The sequence below is a fragment of the Ammospiza caudacuta genome, chromosome Z (assembly GCF_027887145.1).
Source record: "Ammospiza caudacuta isolate bAmmCau1 chromosome Z, bAmmCau1.pri, whole genome shotgun sequence".
NCBI classification, from domain to species: domain Eukaryota; kingdom Metazoa; phylum Chordata; class Aves; order Passeriformes; family Passerellidae; genus Ammospiza; species Ammospiza caudacuta.
The window spans coordinates 288,976-316,795 of record NC_080632.1 but is presented as its reverse complement, the minus strand read 5'-3'; the positions used below and the strand labels follow the sequence as shown (position 1 = coordinate 316,795).

General features: G+C 47.2%; 1 protein-coding gene across 2 annotated transcripts in view; it reads left to right on the top strand.

Annotated features, from left to right (window-relative positions):
• Positions 1-27,820, top strand: part of PAX5 (paired box 5) — a 148,396-nt gene that overhangs the window by 51,598 nt on the left and 68,978 nt on the right. The window contains exons 7-8 of one of the 2 annotated variants that reach the window (XM_058823650.1): positions 19,868-19,924; positions 23,881-24,010. In XM_058823650.1, coding sequence (XP_058679633.1) covers positions 19,868-19,924; positions 23,881-24,010 — 187 coding nt within the window. The remainder of the gene's footprint in view (positions 1-19,867; positions 19,925-23,880; positions 24,011-27,820) is intronic. The other variant, XM_058823652.1, reaches the window with a different exon arrangement.

The window sequence follows — 27,820 nt, the reverse complement described above, 5'->3', positions numbered from 1 at the left end:
TTTTACAGCATCTTCTCTGCTGGAACCAAATGGGGTACACCTCTCTGTTAAGGGCAAAAGGTTTTTAGCTTACGAACTGGCAGACCTCATTGAGAGAGCTTTAAACTAGGTTTGAAGGGGGAAGGGGAACCAGCTGAGTTATCTGGAAACAGGCCCAAGAATTGCAAGGCTAAGATAGGGGTGAACTTAGTAGCCCAGCTGAGGTGCATGTATACCAATGCACGCAGTTTGGGCAATAAACAAGAAGAGCTGGAGGCCATGGTGCAACTGCAGAGCTATGATGTAGTTGCCATCACGGAAACGTGGTGGGATGACTCACATAACTGGAGTACTGCACTGGATGGATACAAGCTCTTCAGAAGAGATAGGAAAGGAAGAAGAGGAGGAGGGGTGGCCCTTTATATTAAGCAAACTTTTGATGCCATCGAAATTGAAACAAAGGAAGATAGAGTTGAATGTCTATGGGTAAGAATTAAGGGGAAGGCCAACAAGGCTGACACCATACTGGCAGTCTGTTATCGTCGACCCGACCAGGAAGAAGAAGTAGATGACTTATTCTATAAGCAGCTAGGTAATGTCTCAAGATCATCAGCCCTTGTTCTTGTGGGTGACTTCAACCTACCAGACATCTGCTGGGAACTTAATACAGCAATAAAGAGGCAGTCCAGGAAATTCTTAGAATGTATGGAGGACAACTTTTTGTTGCAGCTGGTGGGTGAACCCACCAGGGGAGGGACTATGTTAGATCTGCTATTTGCAAATAGAGATGGGCTGGTGGGAGATGTGGTGGTTGGAGGTCACTTGGGGCAGAGTGATCACGAAATAATAGGGTTCTCAATATTTGGTGAAGTCAGGAAGAGCACCAGTAAAACTCTTGCATTGGACTTGCGGAGGGCAGACTTTGGCCTGTTTAGGAGACTTATTCAGAGCATCCCTTGGGAAGCAGCCCTTAAAAACAAAGGAGTTCAGGAAGGGTGGGCATACTTCAAAACAGGGATCTTGAGGGCGCAGGAACCGACCATCCCTGCGTGCCGAAAGATCAGTCAACGGGGTAAACGTCCAGCCTGGCTGGGCAAGGAGGTTTTGGAGGAACTTAAGAATAAAAAGAGGATGTATCAGCATTGGAAGAAGGGTCAGGTCTCTAAGGAAGTATTCAAGAAGGCTGCTAGAGCATGCAGAAAAAAAATTACGGAGGCCAAAGCTCAGTTTGAACTTAGAATGGCGACTTCTGTAAAGGATAATAAAAACTGTTTTTACAAATACATTAATGGTAGAAAGAAAGGTAAGACCAGCCTTTGTTCTTTATTGGACAAAAGAGGGAACTTAGTATCTGCAGATGAGGAAAAGGCAGAAGTGCTTAATGCCTATTTTGCCTCAGTTTTTAGTGGGAAGATGACTTGCCCTCAAGACACCTGCCCGCCTGGGCTGGTTGATGGTGTCAGGGAGCAGAATGGTCCCCACATTATCCAAGAGGAGGCTGTCATAGAACTATTGAAATGCTTGGATATTCATAAATCTATGGGACCAGACGGGATCCACCCCAGGGTAATGAGAGAGCTGGCAAACGAGTTTGCAAAGCCACTCTCCATCATTTACCAACAGTCATGGCTCACTGGTGAGGTTCCAGATGACTGGAAGCTGGCCAATGTGATACCCATTCACAAAAAAGGTGCAAAGGAGGATCCTGGTAATTATAGACCAGTCAGCCTGACCTCAGTACCTGGCAAAATAATGGAACAGTTTATATTATGCGCCATCACGCAAAATTTGCAGGATGGCCAGGGTATCAGACCCAGTCAGCATGGATTTAGGAGGGGTAGGTCATGTTTGACCAACCTGCTCACCTTTTATGACCAGGTAACCCGCCTAGTGGATGCAGGGAAGGCTGTAGATGTTGTTTACTTGGATTTCAAAGGGAGACTTTGACACTGTCTCCCACAGCATACTCCTAGACAAACTCGCAGGCCGTGGCTTGGACAGGAATACTCTTTGCTGGGTTCAGAACTGGCTGCATGGCTGGGCCCAGAGAGTGCTGGTGAATGGTGCTACATCCAGCTGGGGACCAGTCACCAGTGGTGTCCCTCAGGGGTCTGTGCTGGGGCCAGTTCTGTTTAATATTTTTATTGATGACATGGATGAGGGTTTAGAGTCTTTTATCAGCAAATTTGCAGATGACACTAAACTGGCAACGTGTGTTGATCTGTTAGAGGGACGTAGGGCTCTGCAGAGGGACTTGGAACGGTTGGATGGATGGGCAGAATCTAATGGGATGAATTTCAATAAGTCCAAGTGCCGAGTCCTGCACTTTAGCCACAATAACCCCCTGCAACGATATAAGCTGGGGACGGTGTGGCTGGACAGTGCTCAGGTGGAAAGGGACCTGGGGGTGCTGGCTGACAGTCAGCTGAACAGGAGCCAGCAGTGTGCCCAGGTGGCCAAGAAGGCCAATGGCATCCTGGCCAGTATCAGGAACGGTGTGGCCAGCAGGAGCAGGGAGGTCATTCTTCCCCTGTACTCAGTGAGGCCTCACCTGGAGTATTGCGTCCAGTTCTGGGCCCCTCACCTTAGGAGGGATGTTGAGATGCTTGAGCGTGTCCAAAGGAGAGCAACAAGGCTGGTGAGGGGCTTGGAGCACAAGGCGTATGAGGAACGACTGAGGGAGTTGGGGTTGTTCAGCCTGGAGAAAAGGAGACTCAGGGGTGACCTTATCACTCTCTTCAACTTCCTGAAGGGTGGCTGTGGTGAGCTGGGGGTCGGTTTCTTTCTCCGGGCAACAACAGACAGAATAAGAGGACACAGTCTCAAGCTGCGCCAAGGGAGATGCAAGCTAGAATTAAGGAGGAAGTATTTTACAGAAAGAGTGGTCAAATACTGGAATCATCTACCCAGGGAGGTGGTAGAGTCACCATCCCTTGAAGAGTTTAAAAAAGGACTGGATGTGGCACTTGGTGCCATGATCTAGTTGGGGTGTTAGAACATGGGTTGGACTTGATGATCTTAAAGGTCTCTTCCAACCTAGAATTTTTGTGATTCTGTGATTCTGTGAATAAGGATATTGCTGAAGTGCTATCCTAATTATCAAATATGGGATATTTGTATTTGCTCTTGATGGAGAAATGATCTCCCAGGGCCACATAAGGAGTTGTGACTAGAATGGCTCAAAGCAGCCAGATTATTAAAATAGGAGATATGCTGATATTAATATGATGAACAGGATACTCCTTGCATGCTCATCAAGTAAGATGCTGAGAAATCTGACATTATGAGATCCAAAATGTGCTTTGTAGAACCATGTTGCCGGGCATTTTTACATGTAATTACAAAAGAAATCTTTAGTTGTTTGTTTTCATATTTCTTGGAGTATGGTCTTTGCTTTTCGAAGGCTGGACCATGGTTAAGGTCTTGTGGCTATTTGGGGTCAGTTTCTGCTTTTTGATGGTATGTGAAGGGTAACATTCAGCATGACCAGATGTGATCTGTATGACTTGCTGTGGTTCACAGAGATGCTGTGTGAGCCCCAGTTCTTGCAGAAACAGCCTTGTCTCACCTCCTTGGTGAGTCAAGCAAAGCTGGTATGATGCTCAGCCAAAGTGCAGAAGCTGTCTGCATCAATTAGTAAGGCCAAAGAAATCAATGAGAAATCAAATACTGAGGATATTAATGACATGCCTTGGAAAACCAGAGTTGTCCCTGGATTAGACGCTGTAGTAAAGCAAGATCTGCCGGTGACATTTGTCTGTCTAAAATGCTGCTGGACCCCAAAGTGGTGTTTTAGGAGCTAAATCAGTGGTGGATGTATGGAGCTTTAGGCTCTTTCTGTAGAGGAAAGTACAGAAAAGATACTCCTTCCCATGGAGACAGGATGTGGGAAGAAGACTGGTATGAGCTGCTGACCCACTTTACCCATTTTATTAGAGATGTGATCCAGCAGCAGCCAGCTGAACACCACTAATTTTGCTTTGGCACAAAACTTACTGATGCACCAGTACTATTAACTTGGGGAGGAGCCCAGGTATTTTATTGGAATAACTGTTACTCTATACACCCTGTAGATCCCTTTTCCTTCCTGTTTTGTGGCTCCTCACGTGCGTGCTGGTGGCAGGCCCTTGGCAATGGTGAGGGAGAGAGAAGTCCCTCCTGCACAGCACAGTATTTGCAACCTCATCAGGCTTGGCTCCCAGGTGCTGCCCAAAGCCTTCCCGGTGCATTTTCTGCACAAAATTTGTCCTTGCCTTTTTTGGGCCCATTGCCCTTTATGTAGGTAGAGGGGCTGATGGGCTGTGTGGGAGTAATTGCTCAGCAGTGTGTAACCCTCTGCTTTGAGTTCTTCCAATCCACTTCCTTCAATTCCCCATCTTGATGTTTCCCTCAGTTAACCTGAATAAAATGGGGGCTCTTGAGTTATTTATCATCTTATGACACGGCGAGTCTATGATGCTAATAACACCAAGACTGTGGGCTCAATTCCTTAAGAGTTGGAGTCAATTATCCTTGTGGGTCCCTTCCAACTCAGAATATTCTGTGAATCTGCGAATCTATGCTGTACTGTTGAAAACAGTCATATTAACTTTCACATCTGCTGTAGACTGTGGTATCTAGAGAGAGACTGATGATGAATGGATAGTTGTATTTGGGGAAGGGCTCATACTGTGTTGGGAGAGAAGGCAACCACTGGACAGTGACAGGGAAATAAAGCATCAGACAGTGCTTTGAGAGAGACAGTGGTGGTTGTGTGTGCTGGGTGAGGCAGGGATCCCACCGTGTGCTCCTACCATTAGACTGTCAGAGGTTGTGCATCAAGGGGCAGCAGTAAGGCATCAGCCGTTCCTTGCCTTGCCCTGCCGGTGGTGCAGCTGGGCACAGGTACACGTGTGCTATGCAGCACAGGTGTGTTCCCTGCCTGTGCGGGACATGAAAAACATGCAGTTTTGATGGCAGAGGGAGCCAGGGGCTGAGGGGTGTCTGTGCAAACAGCACCAAGTCCTTTCATGTCTATGTGTCGTGGGGAGGAACCGTGACATAAAGCCAGTACTGAGAAGCACTCTGGCCCACCTCCCCTAACAGAGCCCTGCTATAAAAATGAATGCTTCTGTTAAGGGAATTCATAAGAATGAAGGACTTTCTCTTATGTTTATGCCCTTTTGTGCTAATTTTCTGCAAACAGGCCATTATTACATTGCACAGGCTGCAAATGCTCACAGAAGAGTGATTTCACTTATTTCTGGGCACAGGTATGGAAAGGCACATAGTGGTATGTTTGCAACACCAGGGTTGCACTGCCACTCTGTACACGGCTGCTGTGTGCCAGCTCTGTGTGTCTCATGCCTCTGCAGGAACAGTGCCTGCCAGCTTGTGATGCCAGACCTTGTAATTGTTAGACCCTGGGAAAGGCGAGCCTTCACAGCAGCTCCCACTCTGTGCTCTGTGCTCTGTGCTCTGTGCTCTGTGCTCTGTGTGTGTGCATGGGCCCTGTGCTCCGCAGTGCGCTGGCTCTGCAGTGCCCGCAGGGAGGGCTGTTGGTTGTGCCAACACCCCAGATTCCCTTGGAACAAACCAAACCAGGAGTGGCTTTTCCCCGTCTGCCTGGCCCGGGGTTGTGCTCTGCACCTATACCTGTGTCAGACCACACACTTCAGCCTGGCCTCTACTGCAGGCAACCCCCATTGTTCATGGTCAGACTTTATCTGCAACTGGCACTCATCCTGTGCAGAGAGTTGCAACACTGAGTGGCAAATTTTCCAGTGCTTATTGTCCATGAAGACCTGGAGGAACGGGAAGCAGTGGCTGTCCTCAGCAAACCCCTCTGTGTGACTGTGTGGGGAGGATTATCCTCCAATGGCTTCCTGTGGTTCCAGCCAGAAGGAACCTTTGGGAAATTGTCCCGGACTGCCAAGGCTGTGCCATCTGTTTTGTGAACTGTTGACTCAGGCAGTTCTCCAGTCAAAGCACTGACAAAGACAGGAGATGTTCTTGGAGACCCAGGGCAGTCAGGGGGACCTGCGGCCCTCAGGTCTGTGGGGCTGGACAAGTGCAGGAAAGCCCCATTGGAGCAGGCAGGGGGCAGGCCCAGGGCCAGTGGACCAGTGTGCTTGTGAAGGCTGTGAGACTGGGATTAATGCATCTACAGGTGAAAAATGCAGGGTGAAGGATATGCAGCTGCATTGGCTCAATGGGAGAGACAGTGCGTTAATTTTCTCAGAATAAAGAAAGGAATTATCCATGCTGGATTTCTGCCCACAACAGAAATGGATTCTTTTGTACTTTCAGTTTCTCACATGGGTCCAATCGAATACTCATTGAAGCCAAGAGGAATATTTCTATTGACTCCAATAAAGTTTAGATCAGGGCCATAATGAGGCATAACATGATGTGACCAGATTCAACACTATGTAGGTCACCAGCTAAGAAGATAACTGCTTGCTGCTAATAGCAAATAATTCCTAGGCCTGTGCTGGTGCTTTCCCACTTCTTTAAGCTTGAACTAAACAGAATATCTGTTCTCAGATTGATTTCTGGATAAAATTTTTGGTATTTTCACATATCCTGTGCTCACACAGAAACCAGTAACCTGGCAAACACATAGTAACACAGGTATTCATGACACAGAGTGTAGATAAATGTGACTCTGGAGACAGGCAGATGGAATTTGGGTAACTAATGAAATTTAGATAGCCAAGGAATCCCCCCAGAATTACTTATGATTTGGAAGAAGTGGAAGAACTGTATGAAGTTGAAACCTGCTGCAGAGAGAGCTGCACCAAAGAAGTTCTCTGAATTGACCAAGAGAGGGGCATAAACTTCTTTTGAAAATCTTCATGTTTTGCTTTCTGCCTAAGTACACTCCAACTTCGAAAGAGGAATCTTGGGTTTTTTGCTAGGAGCAGCTGGAATGCAACTTCTGAGAGGAGTGAGATCTACAATCCTCATTACAGTACTGGAGTTTGATCTTTGGGAATAATGGAAAATTCTAGTGAAGCCAGAAAATATAAGGCATTTCTGTTTTAGGAGGACTCACTCCCAAAGTGCAGCTATTGGACAAGCAGAAGGAAGGAATTAATCCACTAAAATGAGTCCCTGCCTATGCCAGGGGTATTGAAATAAGATGATCTTGCTCCCAGTGCAATCCATGCAATGATTCTGTGAGCTGCAGGACTGCATGCCGGATCCTGGTCCCCAGAGCATGAGAAATATGCTTTTTCTTGGGAAACCTTTGGGTAGATAGAGGCTGTTGAGCATCTGAAAATACTCTGACACTTTTATTGAGAAATGCAGAGCTATGATTTGTTTGTGTCTTCCCAAAACTTCGTGTTGTCCAGAAACACTGAAAATTATGAAAATTATTCATGGATAGTTTGAGGAACTAAATATTTTCTCAACCTGCCACTTGCCGGAATGACTTGAGCATTCCGAGGCAAGCTCTTCACCATGGCTGCATTACATGGTGTGCTACATGAAAAGCAAGTTGAAAAGGAAAAGGAAACAATAATATGTGGCTCAATAAATGTACACAAATATAAAATTGAGAAACAATGAAGACAAAGAAGGGTGAAGCAGCAGCTGGCAATGCTCTGCCCACTCTCCAGGAGTGCAGGCTGCAGTGGGGAGGAGGACACGGCGCTGCAGGGGCAGCACCCTGGGCCATGGTGGGATGCAGCCCAGCATTCAGGAGTGGTTCTGGGTGGTGACAGGGGCTGAGGGATGCAGGATGGGTCTGTGGGTGCTGAGGGATGCAGGATGGGTTTGTGGAGGGCTGCGTTGCCCCTGTGCCTTCCCTTCTCTCAGGCCATCCTGCTGGCAGCCCTGGCTGCTGGTGCTGGGCCAGGGGCTGCCTGCTCATCCCCAGTCTGCTGACTCTGTGATCCTCTGTACCCACAGAAGAGAGAATGAGAGGGAGGGTGGAGAGGAGTAAGGGCAGTTCTATGGCTTTTGCAGCTGAAATCTCCCTTGTTCCAGGCTGCAGCCTTACTGGTGGGAGGGGAAGAAAATCCCAGCTCTAAAATCAAGCCTAGGAGAGCACATCAGGAGGCAAAAAACCTTCCCATATTTACTCTCAGTAGACTATCAAACAACACCAGGCTATTAATTTGGCTTTTGAGTCTTCACTAAAGGCTATAAAAGCGCAGTTGTCAAATGGAGTTCATTTTAATTTCCTTTCAATCACAGTAAATTATTCAGGTGATAAATCAGCTGGGGCAGCCTCCTGGCTGTAATAGAAACCCTAATTCCTGGCTAATTATCCAGGCCATTGCTGCCAGCAGATCAATAGCTCTCCCGAATGGAAAGGGCGTGGGGCGCGGGCGGGCAGGAGGGCGCGGGGACCGCAGCTGGAGCGCCGGCACCGTGACCCCTGGGGACGCGTGGGGACAGAGCCGCGCTCCCGCTGGCCGCAGGACGGGCCCCTCGCCGCCGTCGCTGGGGCCCCGGGCGCTGGGCTGTGCGGCTGGTGCCGTGCCGGGGCAGCGAGCCGCTCCCGCCGGGTAATGCACGGCCGGGTGTGCTGTGGGAGCGTGCCCGCGCCCACCGAGCCCTCTCTGCCGGCCGGCTGTGCCCTCTGAAGGAAATGTCAGGCTGGCAATAGCTTTTCTTGTCCAGTAGAACCTTTCAATAACAGTAAAAACTAAACAGGTAAAAGATGAGAGGGCCAGTACTGAGCTGCAAAACGGAGTGCTTCACTGTGACACTGCAGCAACGTCAGGAAGATGACAGTGGCACTTACCCCATCTTCTTGCAGGAGGTGTTTTCCTAGAGCTGCTCCATGCACAAAGCACTTTGAGCCTGAGGGCTGTGCTGTCAGCTGCTGTCTCCAGCTCAGCATCGTCGAGTTATTCTGCAAAAGTGTCTGATAGAGCTCCACCGTCTGTCTCAGATGCTTCCATGCAACCCCTGTGCTGCTGTGGAGGCTGAAGGCTCCTCAGGACAGTGTCTTCTCTGAGCCCTATGTCCCTTCATTGCACTGCTGGGGATGCAGAGGGGTGCACCACCTTCTTTGGCTCTGCTCTGGTTTACATTGAAAAAGGAGAAAGAAGCCCACCATAGTGTTTCTTACTGCTAAAATCAACTTTTTTTTTTCTTTCTTTCTTTTTGAGTGAGTGAAAAGGCTTTTCTTCTAAAATAGCAGCAGAAAGCACAGCTCCTTTGGCCAGTCCCTCCTCTTTGCACACCTACTCCTTCACCCTTCCTTGTGAGCATTTTTTGTGCATGAGCTGCTGAAGACCGCAAGGATTTCTGTGCGTGTGCCACCGCGTTATGTCAGGCTGTGCTGGGCGGTGACAGTCACAGCAGATTCTGTGGTATGACACCTGTGTGTATTCTGCGTGACGGTAGGGCTGTGGAGGCAGAGTTTTCTGGGGAAGGAGCATGACAGGAGCCGTGTACCCAGCAAACGTCTTCCTGCATCAACATGATCCTTGTGAAAAGCAGCCCTGCCGCTTTCGGGGCAGCTGAGGATGTTGAGGGGGTCTGCAATTGAAATGGCTGGTCTGGGAGTGAGCAGGAGAGGTGGGAAGAAGGGCAGGTGGGCAGTCCGGGGGTTGCCCACTCTCCTGTCTGGCACAGAGACAGGGGTACCCTTCTCCCCAGAGCACACTCCTGGTGGGACCAGGTGCTGACCAACTTCCCCACTTGGTCTGGAAGTAATGGGAATCCTGGGGTCAGGATTTCTCCTGCGGACCTTTCCAGAAGGTGACAGGGAGCATTTCCTGCTGTCTGCAATGCCTTGGGAGCATAACCATGCTGAAGAGAAGCTCTGGAAGAGGAGAGAGCTGGGGTTTCATTGCACACACCCTGCTGTGGTGGCAGCCAGCTGGGGAAGAGTAACAGCACGCACGTTTCCGGGATTTCAGGGTGAATTTGAAAGGCTGGATCTCTCAAAGTGCCTGTTAGGTGTTAGGGAAGCCTTAGTGACAGCTGGAGCTGATGCAAATGATGCTTCTCTCCTAGTGTGAGCAATGGGGTTGCTGGGCTACATCCCCCAGCTTACATGGCTTTTTTCTGGGGACTGCCGCTGTCCCCAGGGTTGCTAAGTTTGAGTTCTTTTCTTACACAGGGGAGTCCTTGTCACCTCCTCCTCCCTTTGACCCATCAAAGAGGAGGAATCCCAAAATACCAAGGTAGACAGCTCCTTTGAGAATTGCATTGTATTCCTGGTTATTACCTTGCCCTTTTTTCCTCCTGACTGCTCTCAAATATGACTATATGTAAAAATACAAATTTGTAAGTTAAAGGAAAGGCCAGCCTTGCTGTGGCTTGAGCTCCCACATCTCCTTTGTCCTTGTCTCTTTTCTCTTTAGTCTGCATTAATTGGAGGGATGTCTTCTCCCCCTGGCAGGCTCCCACATTGTGCAGAGGGAATGTGGGTGGCATGTGACATGGTCAGCAGCTGGCAAAGGCACACCAGCTCTCCCCTGCTCTGGAAGCTCCTCAGGGATGAGGATGCTGCTCAGGAGGACAGCTTTTTCCCTGAGAGCCTGGTGTCTTGGTTTGAAATACAGGTGTTTGCAAGGAAGGCAGAAACCTCCTTCAGAATAGAAATAATATTACCTCCTTCCCTCCAAAGTGTTAAAACTTTGAAATTAAGGGGCTTTCAGACAAAGATATGAGAAGAGGAATAGCAGTTCCTTTATGTGTATAACAAGGCAAAGCAGTTCTATGTATGTGTATAACAAAGTGAACAAACAACCCTGACAACAATAATGAAAAGAACCAGACACACAGTCCCAGCAAAAATGTCAGACCCACTGACACAGAACCTCAGACCCAGTCCCATTCCCAGTCCCATTCCCATTCCCATTCCCAGGCCCAGTCCCAGTCCCATTCACATTCCCATTCCCAGTCCCAGTCCCAGTCCCATTCCCATTCCCATTCCCACTCCCAGTACCATTCCCATTCCCATTTCCATTCCCATTCCCAGTCCCATTCCCATTCCCAGTCCCAGTCCCATTTCCATTCCCATTCCCAGTCCCATTCCCATTCCCATTCCCAGTCCCATTCCCAGTCCCATTCCCAGTCCCATTCCCATTCCCATTCCCAGTCCCATTCCCAGTCCCAGTTCCATTCCCAGTCCCATTCCCAGTCCCATTCCCAGTCCCAGTCCCTTTCCCATTTCCATTCCCAGTCCCAGTCCCATTCCCATTCCCATTCCCAGTCCCATTCTCAGTCCCAGTCCCATTCCCATTCCCATTCCCAGTCCCATTCCCAGTCCCATTCCCATTCCCATTCTCAGTCCCAGTCCCATTCCCATTCCCATTCCCATTCCCATTCCCATTCCCATTCCCAGTCCCAGTCCCATTCCCATTCCCATTCCCAGTCCCATTCCCAGTCCCATTCCCAGTCCCATTCCCATTCCCATTCTCAGTCCCAGTCCCATTCCCATTCCCAGTCCCAGTCCCATTCCCATTCCCATTCCCAGTCCCATTCCCAGTCCCATTCCCAGTCCCATTCCCATTCCCAGTCCCATTCCCATTCCCATTCCCATTCCCGTTCCCATTCCCAGTCCCGTTCCCATTCCCATTCCCAGTCCCATTCCCAGTCCCATTCCCATTCCCAGTCCCATTCCCATTCCCAGTCCCAGTCCCAGTCCCATTCCCAGTCCCAGTCCCAGTCCCATTCCCAGTCCCAGTCCCATTCCCATTCCCATTCCCATTCCCAGTCCCAGTCCCATTCCCATTCCCATTCCCATTCCCATTCCCATTCCCAGTCCCATTCCCATTCCCATTCCCATTCCCAGTTTCTGCCTCTCTCGGCCCTTTCCCCCCCTTGCAGTTCCGGCCACGGCCAGCAGGGGCGCCGGTGGCTCCCGGCCGGCAGGGGGCGCCGTGATTGCCCCGCGCCTGCAGGGGGCGCTGTGGCGCCAGCTCGGCCGCCTCTCCCTCATGGGGTAATGGCGGGCAGGCTGGATAGAGGAAGGGAGTGCAGCAGAGCCTCGTAGCAGCTGGTGGGACGGCATGGAAGAGCTCACTCCAGAGTAGCAAATGAAATGTATCAGGTGCTGGGTTACACTGTAGTGAGAAACCCGGAGCGGGGCTGGGCTGCCGCAGCTGCCCTCGCAAAGAGGGCAGGGAGAGGCTCCCTGGGAGGCCTCAGGGTCCCCGGGTTTCCCTTGAGGCGCTAAGTGGGTGGTGAGGGTCTGTTCTTTAGTGAGGTTTGGTGTTAATGAGGTCCCAGTGCAATGGCTGTTCTTTTGAGCAGCGCTTCCCTCACGGTAGGAGAACCCCGTGCGAGCGGTGAATTCTCCCCACAGCAAGCAGGGCCTGTCTCCCCTCCAGTGTTGAGAGTGAGAGGGGCTGAGCCCAGTCCCCAGCCCCCTGCCAAAATCTCACATTTCTGCCCTCCTAAGAAAAACATCCCCCCCCCACCCCAGGTAAGAAAGTAGCCAGCCACACTCTCCCCCACCTTGGCCATTTCTTTTGTTTCTTAAATACCACTCGTTATTCTCTCTTAGCAACAGTTGGGGTAAAATTCCATGAAAGAAACAAAAGGAAAAAATCCTAACCCCCAACACCTCGAAAAAATGTTTGGAAATTGCAGCCACAGCACTGTTCTTGTTGGGTAATGCTGGAAGGGGAGGTTTATCAAGACACAAAGTTTCATCTCAGCACCTTCCACCAGTTTTACAGTCAGAGCTTAGTGACTGCATAGAAGACGACATCTTGCAAAGGCAGCAGGTGATCTCCTCCAGAAGATTTTCTGTGTCTTCTAAGTGTGATAGAGAGGTAGGAAATCTAAAAAAAGCTTTCCCCACTTGTTATCTTGATAGAAGTGTTCACATTGGTATGAAATTTGGGAACTGGCATTGAGCAATTTCATCTCTTTGTTTATTATGTGTTTCGCAATAAATACTTTTTTCTTTTTTAGTTTAGAGAGATAAACAAGGTCCTTCACCAATCTCAGACAATGCCATGTAACGGCACTAGTTGGCCAGTTATGTCAAAATGGACCAACCTATCTATGTTTATGTTAGCCTCATAAAGAAGGAAGGACAACTCTGGGAGTTTTGAGGGATCTCAAAGGGTGGTAGCATTCCCTTTCTGCTCACCCACTGTGTTCGTTCCAGTTGTTATTATGTGTTTAAGGAAAACTTTGGTGTGCCCTCAATGAAAACTGTGGTTAGAGGAAGAGCAGCAGGGTATAGGATGAGATGGAGAATTGTTTTGCATGCAGTGCCAAGGAGTCTGAGAAACTTGCACAGTGCAGAGGCTGGGTTTTCAGAAGAATGCCATAGTTTTGGGGTGCCTTTTTTTTTTAGTATGGGGTTGAACAAAACAACCTACACTAGTGTCTGAATGATGACAAAAAGCAGCTGCAGAGCTAAGCCAGTTCCAGACAAAAGGGACTGATTCAAAATTCCTCTCTGCCCATATGAATAGTGGCTGCTTAGATTTTGTTTTTTGCAGCAGATTTTCCCAAACAAAAAACAAACAAACAAATAAACAAACCCCAAACCCCAAACCTGAAAGGAGAGAGCTCCTGCACTAAGAGAGTAGATTAACATGTAGGGGCATGATTTCAGCTCTGCTCCTCTCACCCTGAAAATGGAATGAAATAAGGACAACATGGGAGAGGCAAGGGTTTCTCCTGCAAAATCCCCTTCAGGCTCAAGGCTGACCTCAGGTCCCTGTCAGTCCAGACAAGTCACTCACAAAGGGCTGAGGGAGAACGAAGTGCTGGAGGTGAGGAGTGCATTCGTGGAATAGGAGTTAGGGATTGGAGCCAGGCATAAGAACTGCACTTGTCAGATGCTCTATTAGGCTTGGAGTATTTCACTGCTTGTTAGGACCTCTCCAAATAATTGCAACACAGGACTAAGTAATGAATTAAATTATGTTACACAACAGATTGTCATCAGATTATGTACCTGATGAATTACTTTCAGGCATTGTCAAACTGTGAGGCTTGATAACAGTGGGAGATTTTGTTGACTGCACAGCTCCTGTGTCTGTCTTTTTGTTCAAGTTCTGGTTCATGCGACTGGAGAGGAAATTTTGAAAATATATATATTAAAAAAAAAAATTTTTTTTGAAAAATATATATTTGAAAATATAACCCTAAATACCTCTCTGGCATAAGAGCTGAAGTAGCTTTTCGGGTGGAAGAGGTGCTCAGGTCATACCGGCGGTGAGTTCCCTTCTGGTTGCCTGATGCTGTCTGCTCGTGGTGATTCTCCACGGCGTGTGTGGTGCCCAGGTGTCTTCTGCAGTTTTAGCACAAGAATAGTGACTTTTACAACGCCAGTGTCTTTGCAATAGAAAATGCTTTGATAGCAACTGAAATGTTTCACTAAAATGTGTTGTCTTTGATGATACTTCTGTATAGAGGGTCCATCACTGAAGCCTGTCATGCTGATGGGGTATCCAGCAGCAATAGCTCTGTGTGCCATCAGACAGTGTCTTTACTTGGAACCAGCACCTCATGGGTACCCTGACTTGTCAGCTTGTCTCCGTTTTGCTTAATTTTTCATACCAATATGCGAAAAATTTCTGTTGTTCATAGGTGTATTTCTGAGGGTGAGGAGCCCATTTCCCTGCCCAAAGCAAGCACTGCATCACTCCCCTGATGCTCCCTTGCCCGGGGCCTCCATTTGCATGAGGCATGCCTGCAGCATGCATGAAGGGCAAGGGGCATCTCCCCCACTCCACATTCCTAGCAGCCATCATGGCACTTTCTGTTTTCAGGACAAAACACTCTGGTTAAGATATCCAAGCCAGTCACTTTGCCTGCTGTCAGTGCCTAGTTTGTTCAGTTCCTGCTGCCTTTCTAATCCCATGCCTTCAAGGACATATAATCAGAAAGTGATGCATAAGGCTTCTGAAAACAACATTTGCACTTATAGAATCACAGACTTGTTAAGGTTGGAAAAGACCTTTAAGATCAAATGCATCTGTCAGCCCAGTGGCACCACCATATTCGTCACTGAACCCTGTCCTCACCCATACCCACATGTTTTTGAGCACTTCTGGAGATAGTGACACCACTACTTCCCTTGGCAGCCTGTTCCAATGACTTATAAACCTTTCTGTCATATTTTTTTCCCCTAATATCCTACTTTTTCCTATATTTCCTACCTCCCCAGACACAGAACCACACAATCATGCAGATTGGAAAAGATCTTTAAGATTTCTGTCTTTTCCATAAACACACTGTACTGGAAACTGGCCTGCAATACTGTGGCCCTTTACTATTCTAGTTCAGGTGAAGGTGAAGAAATGAAAGGAAAGCTTTGGAAAACTATGGGGGTTTTGTTTAATGTGTTTTTTTTTTTTTTGTTTGTTTGTTTTTGCCTTTTTTTAGAAAATAAGATCAGTTCTATATTGATGAATTTGATGGGGATTTAATGGGGGAATTCAGCATGGTAGGGAAAGTTTACCCCCCCCAAAAATCGAAGGCAGAAGGCTCCTGACCCCCACGGGATGATGAGACTCCAAGGAGCACCAACAGGAAAAGCAAAAGTCTTTTGGAGAATGAAGAATGTGTGTTGGCTTAGTGTTTGGCTTTGAAATACAGGAGTTCATGGGTTGACGTGGATTAGTTGAGCTTGGACTTTGTGACGTGCCACAAAACAGCAAAGTCTGTGGCTTTCTCTGTTGGCTTTCCCCTGCGTAAGGGTTTGGTGCCTTTGTAGGTACAGTGACTGCAGGGGCTTGGCTGCCTGTGAGGCTTGGACCCTGGTAATCTACCACTTTGAGACCAGTTTATTGTACACAATGCTTAGCATGATACAAAAAATACTATAACAGGATTCTCAGATGGCATTTGTGAAACACATTTGGGTAGTTCATGTGAAAGCATTACACAAATACCAAGTGTTCTTGAAAGGCTTCTCAAGTGTCAAGAGCCATCAGTGGGATGGATTGAAGGTCTGGCAATATTGGTGCCAGCCTCATGCATTCTCAGAGGGCATTCACATTTCTGATTCATATTTCTCCATGAGGAAATAATTCACTGTGCTGAGGGTTGTGTTTTCTTTTCTGCACAGTCAAGCTTAGTGCCTTCAGTGGAAGTAAGTAGAGGGACCACCATGATCGAGGATTGTACCTTTTCCTTCCTCCTCTGGCTGAAAATGTTAGTATTGAGAGGGAAAGTGTCCAGTTCCCGTCCTGACAAAAAACATTTTTTGGACAATATCTTGTAGCAAGTAGCAGCATAAAAGCCTGAATTTTGTGCTGGGTTTACAAAAAGTAAACTACTTTTCCACCAGGGTGGGTTGTTCTACGCTTATTTCAGTTGTGTGTCTCACCTCTTGCTTAGGTGCCTCATTTTTAGCATTGCACATAGGGTGGTGGAGGCTGCTGAGAAATTTCAGTTTGTGCTGGGCTGAGAACAGGTGCAGGGAAAGGGCAGGTGCTGAGGAGAGGGCAGGAAACAGGGGAAGAAGAGAAATGCCCCATGTAAGTTTACCGGGAAAGCAGGAGAGGGTAGCTGAGGGAGGAAGAGGAAGGCTGGAGAGAGGAGGACTGGAGGGAAGAAATTGGAGGGCCTTGGGGCAGTTGCGGCACTGGTGTTGCAACACTGAAACTGGGAGCAGGCTTCTACAAAATCTGGAGTTTCTGCTTTTCTCAGCAGAAACTGAACTGGGAGACTCTGGCATGGAGACAGAAATGAAGGGCCTATGCAGGATTGGGCAGTGCTGATAAGGATGGGTGGAGGCTTGGGTGAGTCATCCTATCATTTTGTGTCCTGCAGGAGACCCAGCAATTTTTGGTGTTATACAGAGAGGTGCTGGAGTTGTTGAGAATAAATATGTGATGTTGAAACTAGTAAATCCTGGTAGAAACAGAGGTTGGCTTTGGCACTGTTGTGGTGTTGCTGTTTCTGTTCATCCAGGTGCTTGTTAGTGATGAGGTGAGGCTGAAATCTGGAAAGCCACCTCAGCTCATTGTGTACATTTACCACTCTTGGGCTGGCCTTACATGGTTTTCAGTGGAGGCTTCAGTTTGGAACCAAAGGAAGTTTATGGCTCTTGAGGACATAGTTTAGTGGCAGCCTTGGCAGTGTTAACAGTGGGACTCAATGATCTTAGAGGGCGTTTCATCCTCAGTGATTCTGAGAGAGTCCACTGGGCATTTCTGCCCCTGCTGGGCATTGGGGACTGCAATGGCCCATGGAGGGCTTGCTTGGAAAACACCCACATAGGCATCTGCAGGTCGGAGCTCTCTTCCCATCAGACTTTCCCAGAGATCCAAGGACAGCAGGCCTGAGGCATTGCCCAGCAGGGATTTGGCAGACTGACAGGTCCATCGAGCACATGCCCAGGCACTGCACACACTACTCAGGCATTGCTTTTGTTCAGCCTGCTACCTCTGACTAAGAAACAATATTAAAAACATATCCAGCAGCCAGCACGGGCAGTGTTCTGTGCTGCTGCTCCACGGGGTTTTGCTGTTCACTGTGGGCAGCCTCACTGGCACGTGTGTGTGCGTGACTGTGCGCGTGGGTGTGATTTACTGGCCTGTGCAGTGCCACATGTCTTTAAAATTATAGTGCCCGTTTCCTGCTGAAATAATTTCTACGTGGAGAGGCTCCTATTACAGCAAGAGGAGCATGGACGTCATGATTTATTATTATTTATGGTCCCAGGGTCTTGTTTATGCACGATGGGTTAGGTGCTCAGGATAGAAATGCCATTATGCAAATGACATTGAATGTCCTTACTGAGCCTAAATAATTTTTGTGTTGGACGATTAAACCTCATCTGTTATTGATATGGGCTGCAGTCGGGCTATTAAAGAGTCCCAACAGTACTTACTCCCAGTAATGGGAAAATTGAGAGGAAGAGGCTAAACAATTGCCTCAAGTGTGCTGTGATTGTCTGGTAGGAGTGGAACATAACGAACCCCCTGAATGGAAATTGTGTTTACTACTTAGGGATAAATAAAAAGAGAGAACATGCAATAAATTGTGCTTTGTGATCTGAATTGGCGCACCAGAGAATTTGCGTACTTTCAATTTACTTATTTATTTGATTTTTTTTTTCAGGGGTGGAGAGGGCAGTGTGATTGGGATGTAGATACTGCAGGCAGCTGGGAAGGATTCCTGCAGAGTGTGCCCCTGGCTGAGTGGCTGGGGAGAGCTGTCCTCGGAGCTGCGCCGGTGCTGCGCTGTCCGCTTTGACACAGCTGTGCAGTCACATTTTGATCAGTGTTGATAGCTTATGAATTCCAAAATTGACAAAATTTACAGAAAAATGAGGATAATCCATCTTCCTTAGCAGCCTGTCAGGAGCTGGCTATACTTCATAATCTTCAATTACAGATGCTATTTTCAGACATTTACATGCAGATATTAGAACAAAATGAAAATGAGAAACAAAGAGTGAATGGAAATGCAGCTATTTATATGTATAAAAGAAAAACAACAGGTAAATTCTTGGCATTTAGATTGGATTTGGGTGTCCCTTTGGAAAATCTGAGAATATCTGCACCCACTTATGAATTGTACTGTGGAAATGTAAAATGTATTATACCGTTTCCCTTATGCAGATAATGTGAAGATTGGGTCAAAAACAGGTCAGTTATTTTGAAGTATGAGGGTAAATGTGTTCATGGCAGGGTGCACAAGCTAATTCTCACTGCCTTCAAAGGAATGTCTGGGGATGTGTACAATCCTAATTGGATTTGGGCTAAAATGAAGCACAGCTGTTAACTTTTTATAAACATATATGTATTGTGAAAAGGAGGTTCAGAAATACCCTGTTTAAACTTAGGGAAAAAGGTTGAAATCAAACTTCCATGTTCTGTGAGACAGCAATGAGCTCAATGTGGCTGAAAACAAAGAGGAACTGGGGTTTGGTCCCAGTTAGACATGTAAATAACATTTGTTCCAAAGTAGGATTGGGTTTGGTGTCAGCAGTGCTCAGTACATGGAATGTAATGTAAATTCTTAAATGGGGTGGTGGTTGGAAGGCAGCAGTGGTGAGACTTTGATGTATAGGTTTCCAGGAGCCTTTCCCACCCATATCTTAGGTGGCTGAGTAGGAGGGCATTAGGCTGGATTTCCCATTCCCATGAAATTCCAGGCAGAGCAGCAGTGGTGCCTGCAGCTGCAAGCGCTGCTGGGTTTCTGAAAGCCTGGGGAGATTAATTACAGCTGCTTTGGATTAAACTCTTCGAACCATATCTAACATTACAAATTTTTTCCCGTTTTTTCCCTTTCAGGCTGCTGTGTGGGTTTCTGTGGACAGCCTGCCTGGCATGTGCCACTTTTGCCTCTATTTATTAATTAATTTTAAAATATTAAGATGTGATAACTTGGAAATATTTGTTGTGAGGTCTGGCTTGCTGCTGCCATCAGGGATGACCAGGGGATGTGGTGGATGTGATTTGGGGGACAACATTGTGCCTTTCAGGGACCTCAGGGTTTTCTTTGGCAATGAAGGCTCTTGATGCACCACCTCTATCAGGAAGGAGGCAGAGACATGGTCAGTCAGGAGGCAGACTAAGCCCTGAAACCCCAAGGTGGCACCTTGCACTGATGGTCTCAGCTCCTGTTGAGCTGCTGCTGTTGCTGCTGCTGCATCCTGGGCAGCCCTGTGGGCCTGGGGGCAGCTGTGCCAGGGGCAGGAGAACACAGAAGGTGTTATTTCATGCCTGCCTGGTGTTCTGATTTGGAATATATAGCAGATGCAAAAAAGCAACATGTGCAAGTCCCAGTGGACCCCAGCTGGCTCATTTTAATAGCCATTTGCCCTGTGCAGCAGACAGCTCTTCTCTGTCTTTGCTTGGTCCACCAGAGCTGAGCCAGAGCACAGTCGGATAGGGCAGGGGAACACACAAGATCTGGTCTTGCCCCTCCTTTCAGTTTGTCCTTCTCAGTCTCTCTTTTATATATACCTCGTTTCACATGTCTGTGTTTTCTCTCCTCCATGCTATGGCAGTGGTGCTCCATGCTGATGAGACAGTGCGTGGTACAACCGCAGGCAGTCATTTTTCAGGTAATTTCTAGGGTAATGAACACCCGTCTCTTGCTTTTTCACCTACCAAGCAGAAGGTCAGGCATCCTGGCTGTGCAAGGAGGGACCCCTGGCCATGATGGTCATTCCGGGCTGTTTCTCAACAGCAGCAGTGAGAGCACACTAGTGCAGGAGCCAAATCAGATATCCCTTCTGCTGCTCCCACCCCAATTAGCTGGAGAAGCTCTTGGAAAGGGTCAGCAGAAGGGTTCAGCAGAGGGGTCTCAGTGAGGCTGTGGGGTGAGGGGCTGCTCCATGAGTGCTGCCTTCCCCTGGGGTTTCCTCTCCTCTCCAGATGGGATGCCTGAAAGGAAGAGATCTGCCTGGGAGGAATGGGAAGAGGGGTCACCACTGTACCCCTCATGAGTGGTTCAACACCAAACACTGTGACTCCACAGTGTAAGAGAGGGTTTTGCTTTTTCAGGGGGTTTTAGAGTCTCCTGGTCCCTCCATGGGACTGAGGAGAGCTGCGGACAGTACCCATAGTGTGGTTTTAGGGTGAAGGCTTCTCTGCTCTGCACTCCTGATGCCCCACTCCTTGAGGGCCAGAAGATGCCTCTGCTGATCATCACCTCTTGCAGCACCTTGCTGTTGGCAGCACTATGTTTCCTTTTCTGCCCACAGGCAAGTGCTGGTCACGGCCACTCTGCCAGCCCAGTGCTGGCCCTGACCCCGCAGCTTTGTGGTGCAAACTATAACTGCAGAGGTGGATGTGATGTGATGGGGTTGCTCCTCCACTGGGAATGCATGATGAGAGGGGAGTCAGCAATCAGAAGGGCTGCCCCTCAGCCTGCACTTCTGCCTCAGTGCTGGAAGCGGTGGTCAGTGCTTGCTCCCTGTGGCTGTTAACTGATGCTCGTTCCAAGAAGGGAACTGGGCACAGCAAAGTAGTTGGGAAATCCCTTAAAATCAGAAAATCCTTTACAATCCCGCTATTCTTACCTCTGAGAAAAGTTGCTGGGCCATGGCAAAAGACATGGCAAAAGACTTCCTGCAGCTCCCATCTGCAGGAAGTTATTGGGACCAAAAGCAGGGAAGGACCCCAAATCTCCATTTTGCACATCTTCAGCTCATTCCTACCACAGTGCTGCTTGTCTATGGGCTCTCCATCCACACTATGCTGAGCAACCATAATGCTTCCAGTCCCTCCTGCAGATGTTCCATGGTTTGGGACTGTGGCCCTGTATATTGCACCAACTCACTATGGTGCAGTGACATGGAAGAGCACAGGCTACCTGTGCCACAGTCTGGTTACTGCTTGGTTGACACTAGAAATGGTCACTTTCTCCAAGCTCAGAGGGCTACTCATAGCTCATTTGCATGGTGCTTCCAGGTCTTTCCAGGTTAAAAGTCCTAACTCTGGTCCCATTTCTCCCAGGGTCAGTTCCTTGAACTCCTGAAGGGAAGCAAGCTATGGAGTTATGTATTCCTGTGTCTGAGAATTGCAGTTGAGGGCTTAGGCTAGTTCCAGTTGGGTTTGTAGTTTGAGATGTGCACCTCCTTCCTCAGTCCCCTCATGTGACCCGTGGCAAGGGTCCCATTCCAGCTAGGTGCTTCCTCCCAAACTACATGTGTGCAGCTCTCACGTAATTGGGAAACCACATTCACTGTCTGCCTGTTGGAAGGGGTGGATCTTCCTCATGAGAGGATCCAAAGAGATTTTCTAGTCTTCATAGAGCAACATGGGTGAATTCAGGCATCCCTCCCCAGGGATTTGTGTGCGCTCTTCTAGAGATACCGGAAATTCCAAACAGCAGCATGCAAGGACAGGTTTTTCCTCTGCTGTGCTGCCAGCCCATCCATGCTTGTGCATCCCCAGCTGCTTGGGTTGTCTCTGCAGGGCTATTGTTTCTGTGATGTTTTGCCAGATTAGGGTTTTGGGTAAAGGAAAAATCTAGCAGTGCCTCCATATGTGCATGTACCCTGCATAGGGGAGAGGTGGGGTTGGAGACTCAGGAAAACATGGAATGGTGTGGGAAGGCTGAGAAATGCATTATAGTGGCATGTTGAATGAGAAGAAGGAGCTTTGATTACACTTCCAGGGAGAAGGAAGGCTGGGACCATTATCAGCATCCTCTGCAGAGGAGGGAGGTTCCCAGGGCTGTCCTCTCCCAGGAGCAGAAGTGGGGATGAGTCAGAGGTGTGGGAGTCTTTGAAGCAGTGGTGGTAGGCAGGACAGTCTAGGTGAATGATGGCAAGGCAAAAGTGAGGGCACAGAGGGTGTTGGAGGAAGCGTGAGCTGAAAGAACTGAGGAACAATGCAACTTTAATGCAAAGGTTATGTAGGATCCTAGGAGACAAGTCAAGGGACTCTGATGCATGGACTGGGTGCGGGACAATGGTGGCCAGCAGCTAGTCCCTGGTAAAATGTATTTAGCTTGCTCATTTGCAAGAGGTTTGTATGGGGGATCCTTCAATGTGACAGGCTGTACTCCTAACTCATGCAAATGGTGTCTGCAGAAAAAACATATTTATTACACAGAACTGTTAATACAGGATTATCCATGTAAATTACCTTCTGTTTGAGTGAGACCTAAGCTACAGAGATACCAGCATGTATTCCTGGCTAAAGTACTGAGTTAGTGGCAAGCACCAGATTATGTGCTGGGTTGTCAGAGAAACTTGTGGGAAGGAGGAGGATGTATTCCCTCAGATCAGCTTTTGTTTCCTTAAAAAAAAAAAAAAAAGAATTAACTTATTTTGATGTCACATCCCTGGGGCTGTACAAGGCCTGGTTGGAGGGGGCCTTGAACAGCCTGGTCTAGTGGAAAGTGTCCCTGCACAGTAGAGGGCATATATAGTAAGCTTTAAGGTACCTTCCAGTCCAAAACAGTCTGGGATTCTGTGTTTTTCTGAGTTTTGTTTTGGTTACCCAAAAAACCCCCATGTGATCCTGGGTTCATCTGCATTTCTTCACCTCTGCACGGCTTCTGCATAGACTTAATCGTCAGGAATTCATTAGAGACTGGCATCACAGTGGCTGCTCTTCAGTTTACCTGTTCCCACTGTAGTTCTTTATTTGAAGTCAATCTCCAGTTGATATGGGCATGACTGCCGTCTCACAAATAAGGGAATAAAACTTAAAGGGCAGATAGCAGGGAACAGAGAGCTTTGAAAGAGAACTTCACAGATTTGTGGGAATGATCCTGACAATAAGAAATCATTGAAAAAGGGCAAATGAAGATAAGCTTTGTGCCATATGCATATACATCCTTTAGATACATGCATTGGCCTCATTGGCTATAGAGTGCTGTAGCAATGGAGACTTAAACAGGGTTATAGGACACAAACACTCTGATTTCTGAGATCTGTGCTTGCTTACCATAGCCTCTTTCAGGTAATGAGATTAGGAAATTATTTGGAAATGACACAGTGTTCTTACTACAGTCAGGTGCTTTATTTTTAAATAACTTGGATTTAGAAACAGTTATCTACAAATGCATCCATTAAGCAAACTCTTTGTATATACATACCTTTTTCCTGTAATGATGAAGAAATGCAACATTCCTCAGAAAAGAGGAATGGAAAACCTGTTCCCACCTTCTCATTAGTGCATGTCCCCTCAAGTGCCAGCACTGAAATGTGGAGGTTAAGAGGCATGACCATTTTCCTAACAAGAAAGTAGCTTGTACTTGGCAGGTAATCTACAAATTTTCCTCTTTCAGGAATGCCTTGTTACATATTAATGAGTTTGTCTTTGGTTTTATAAAGAAAACCTATTTTTGTGTTCTCTGAGAACACTGGTGATAAGCACAGACCTGCTTATTGAACAGTTTGAATGTTGAAAAGCCCAGAGTAAATGAGCAGTGCCTTTAACACTGGCTGAACAAAGGATTTTTGAGTTCTGTATTGCATCTACTTTCTGTTGGCACAGGCAAAAAAAAGCTCTTGATTAGTGAATTTATTTAAACTGAAATGTCTTTTGTTTCTTTTTCCAGGCAACAGAATACTCAGCCATGGCCTCACTAGCTGGTGGATTGGATGACATGAAGGCCAATATAACCAGCCCTACTTCGGCAGATTTGGGAGCAAGTGTTCCTGGGCCTCAGTCCTATCCTATTGTCACAGGTAAATGATTTTCAAACACTGGTAAGTAGTGTGAATTGTCTGTACCTTCATATTGCATGATGAGGTCCTTTATGGAAGAATTGTGTCATATGTGGAGTAATTTGCTCAAAAAGTCTCTTTTTGAATGTGATTTCATAGGAGCTCTTGTTGAAAGAGAGCTGAATGGCTTGTGTAAATCGTTTGTGTATGTTTGTAGCTGACAGATGGAGCCTCCATACTTCTTGTTCAGGAAAGGATGTGCCCCTCCACCCCAAAAGTACATCTTGAATATCACCGCATCACTGAAAAGCAGAATGCTTGCCTCTGCTTTTGGGCTTTGGAGCTATTTTTTCATAAATGCACCTGGTATGTTTGACTGGATGGAGTTTTTATGACAGTTCAAACTGGCCTGAATTTTGGAAGCTCAATTTATACCATTTCTGAAGTGTACCCGTGCACTAAAGTTGAGCATTTAAATGAAAACCAAAGGCTGTTTGCTCAAGGAATGCCAAATCATCTGCATTTATTCAGCAGGTGTAGAGCAGGAGTTAAGGAACAGCTAGGGTCTGATAAATGCTTTGGTCACCTATTTATTTGGGATTGACCCCATTGCTTGCAAGGGAATTGTCCAAAGGGTAATCTAATTATTAAATTGTATCCCAAATTAGTTGTGCAAGCCAGAAAAAAGGAGGACTTTTAAAATTTAAGGCTCTGTGTTTCATAGGAATGTTAGCTCAGTGTGTTACTTCTATGTCCAATTGGTGCAAATTTCATTGGATAGTCTCTGTTTTGACAAAGATTGGATGTAATGCTTTATTTTGTAGCTACTGTGGAAGATTATACTGTTTTTTATAAAGTATTACTATGTCTTTAATGCCTTAAAATCTCATCCAGCAGAGGAGAAGTTTTGAAAACAAGTGTTGTTACAAAGTTGTTTTAACCCAGTAAAGTATCAGTCTTCAGCTTTTCTTGACAAAGTTTAGGAGAATTCAGAAGAGATTAGAGAGTGAAAGAAAAACATGTGTAGCTTGAAGTGGGACGGGAGAGACTTCTTTCAATATCTGTCTGGTTCTGAATGGATGGTTTGAGTGTTGGACTCATAGATAAGAAAGGTGTCTAGGGATGGATGGATGGATGGATGGATGGATGGATGGATGGATGGACAGAAAGAGGGACTTCTGGAGGTGTGTGGCTTGTAAGATGTGAGGAGATATAGCATTGATACAGATATATCTATATGTCCATCAGGGGTCTGTGCTGGAACCAGCATTATCTAATATCTTCATCAATGACACAGACAGAGGGATCATGGGCACCCTCAGCAGATTTGCAGGTGACACCAGGCTGAGAGTGTCATGACACCCCTGAAAGACAGAGCCATCCAAGAGGGACTTGGAAAATGCCTAGAAGTGGCCCATGGGAATCTCATGAAGTTTAAAAAGGCCAGATGCTGATGCAGCACCTGGGGTGGGGCTATTCCCAGGACTGATCCAGCCAGAGGACAAACAGACTCAGAGCAGCCCTGGGAGGAGGGCTTTGGGTGCTGGTGGGTGAGAGCTGTCCCTGCCCTGGCCACGTGTGCTGGGAGCCAGAACCCCCCTGTGCTGCCTGAGCCCCCAGTGTGGGCATTCTGCCCCCCTGCCCCGCTCAGGTGAGACCCCACCTGCAGGGAGGGGCCGTTCTGCCCCGCTCAGGTGAGACCCCACCTGCAGAGCTGCCTCCAGCGCTGAGGCCCAGCACAGGAAGGATGTGGAGCTGCTGCAGCCGGGCCAGAGCAGGCATCCTGTGTGATCAGAGGGCTGGAACACCTCTGCTGTGAGGAAAGGCTGACAGAGCTGGGATTGTTCAGGCTGGAGAAAGGAAGGCTTTGGAGAGACCTAACTGTAGCCTCTGTCATGTTCTAAGGGACTTCTCATCCAGGATTTACACCTGGCCAACATGAGGTTCAGCCAAAAGCTATTTTGGCTGGTAGTTCTTTCTTTACCCTGGTTTAAGCACTTACATGTCTCACATTGCTACTTGCTTAGAGTGTTGAGAGCTGACTGATCACATTTGTTAGAGTAAAACCTATTACAAAGGTGATGCTGCAGAATTCAGTATGGATTTCACAGAGGTTCTCCCTGTGATGTTACCTACACTTGAGCAAAGGTTCCAAATATTAAATTTGCTAGTTCTCCTCAAAAACATGGAGTGGGCTTTATGAACAGCAGGTTCTAGAAAAAAACCTGCCTTAGTCTTAAATGTGCCAGAGTGACAGCTACAACAGAACACAGTTTTCAAGACCTTGGGTATTTATATCTTTAATTTGAAAGTGCTGTAGAGTTTTCTATCAACAGCATTCATAAAATCTAGATTTACATGAGCATATCAGGAGTCTTCTAAAGCCTATGCCTTTTGATAGGTTTGTGGAGGAAATTGTCTATCTGCTGTACTTTTGTATCCTCTTTCTAATAGCCATAGGAATTGTTTTGTGCAGGTCATGCACTGGAAGCACCCAGAAATCCTCATTACAGTCTGGGCCCGTATTGTATGCCTGAGTCATAGTGCCTGCTCTGAGGCTTCCTGAGGAGCTGAAAGGGCTGTGCAGGCTGTCAGGAACAGGAAGGATTCCGTAGCAAGCTACCCTTTGTAATGTGCAAGGCATGTCCATTACAGTACACTTGCTGGTACATTTCCCACTCTAGTTCTGGACAGATTCCTCTATCTTCTCCTGTAATATAAGTCATCTTTTCAGTCACAACTCTTTACCCAGCCTGTTTCCTTTGTGGGACAGCGGATTTGGAAAAGGACACACATTTATTGACCCTATTTCCCTTGTAAGCATAAGGTACATATTGCCATGGGACCTTAATCTGTGGTAGATATCTCTGAAAATCAGGAGCTGGGAAATGGTGCACAACAGTGGTTATAAGTGCTGGGTCCAACAAATGTCTACAAAACCACCACCTATTCTGCCTTCTCAGAGCTTTTTTGTGGTCTGTGGCCTGACCAAAGCTGTGGTAAAATCCAGTTACTGGTTTAGTGTTCTGTGGCTGGGATGGGCAGGGGATGATAGGCTATCAATAGGGTAACAATCTCTGGAGAAAGGTCAGCTTTGCATCAGCCCCACTTCAGTGGTAATGCCCTTATTCATCAGAGAAATCCTGCCAGAACCACCTCCTGGTCCTTGCTCCCCTCAGTTCAGAAGAGCCTCAGCCTCACAGATCTGTGATGGCATTTTCAATGGGAACTGCTCCTTACTGGAGGAGGAATGGCCAGCCTTACCTCTGGTCTTCTCTTGACATTCAGAAAGTTGCATTGCTTTTTTTTTTTTTTTGGGTGTTTCCACTCTTCCTTGTTTCATACAGGCTGTCCAGAGAATGAACTTGAAAGCCTTGGGGGCAACATATTTCATATATAACATATTTCAGTATGCCAGTGTGTTTTCTACTGGCATACTGAAAAGTAAAAGTGAGGGTTAATTGGATAAAAGTCCAGCAAATGTCCTAAGTTTGTGTTTGGTGCTGTTATTGCCTTGAGGTCGATCTCACTTCTGTGTTGACATTCCAAATTATAAACAATTTTGTAACAGCTTCAGTATAATGAGACCAAGAGCTGCTTAAAACATTGCCACATGAGTTATGGTATCCAGAGCAGCATTGGTGGGAAACATCTCTTCTACTGGGAACTCTTCTGGTTGTGTTTGTGGAGCAGAGCTGTGAACACAACTGCATGATATTTCAACACAGAATGGGGCTATTGGTAAGGCTGAAAAGTGGGTAAATAACTTAAAATATGAAAACCATGAGTTTGTGCCAGGAACACTTGTGCCTTTCTATAGCTGTATCTGCT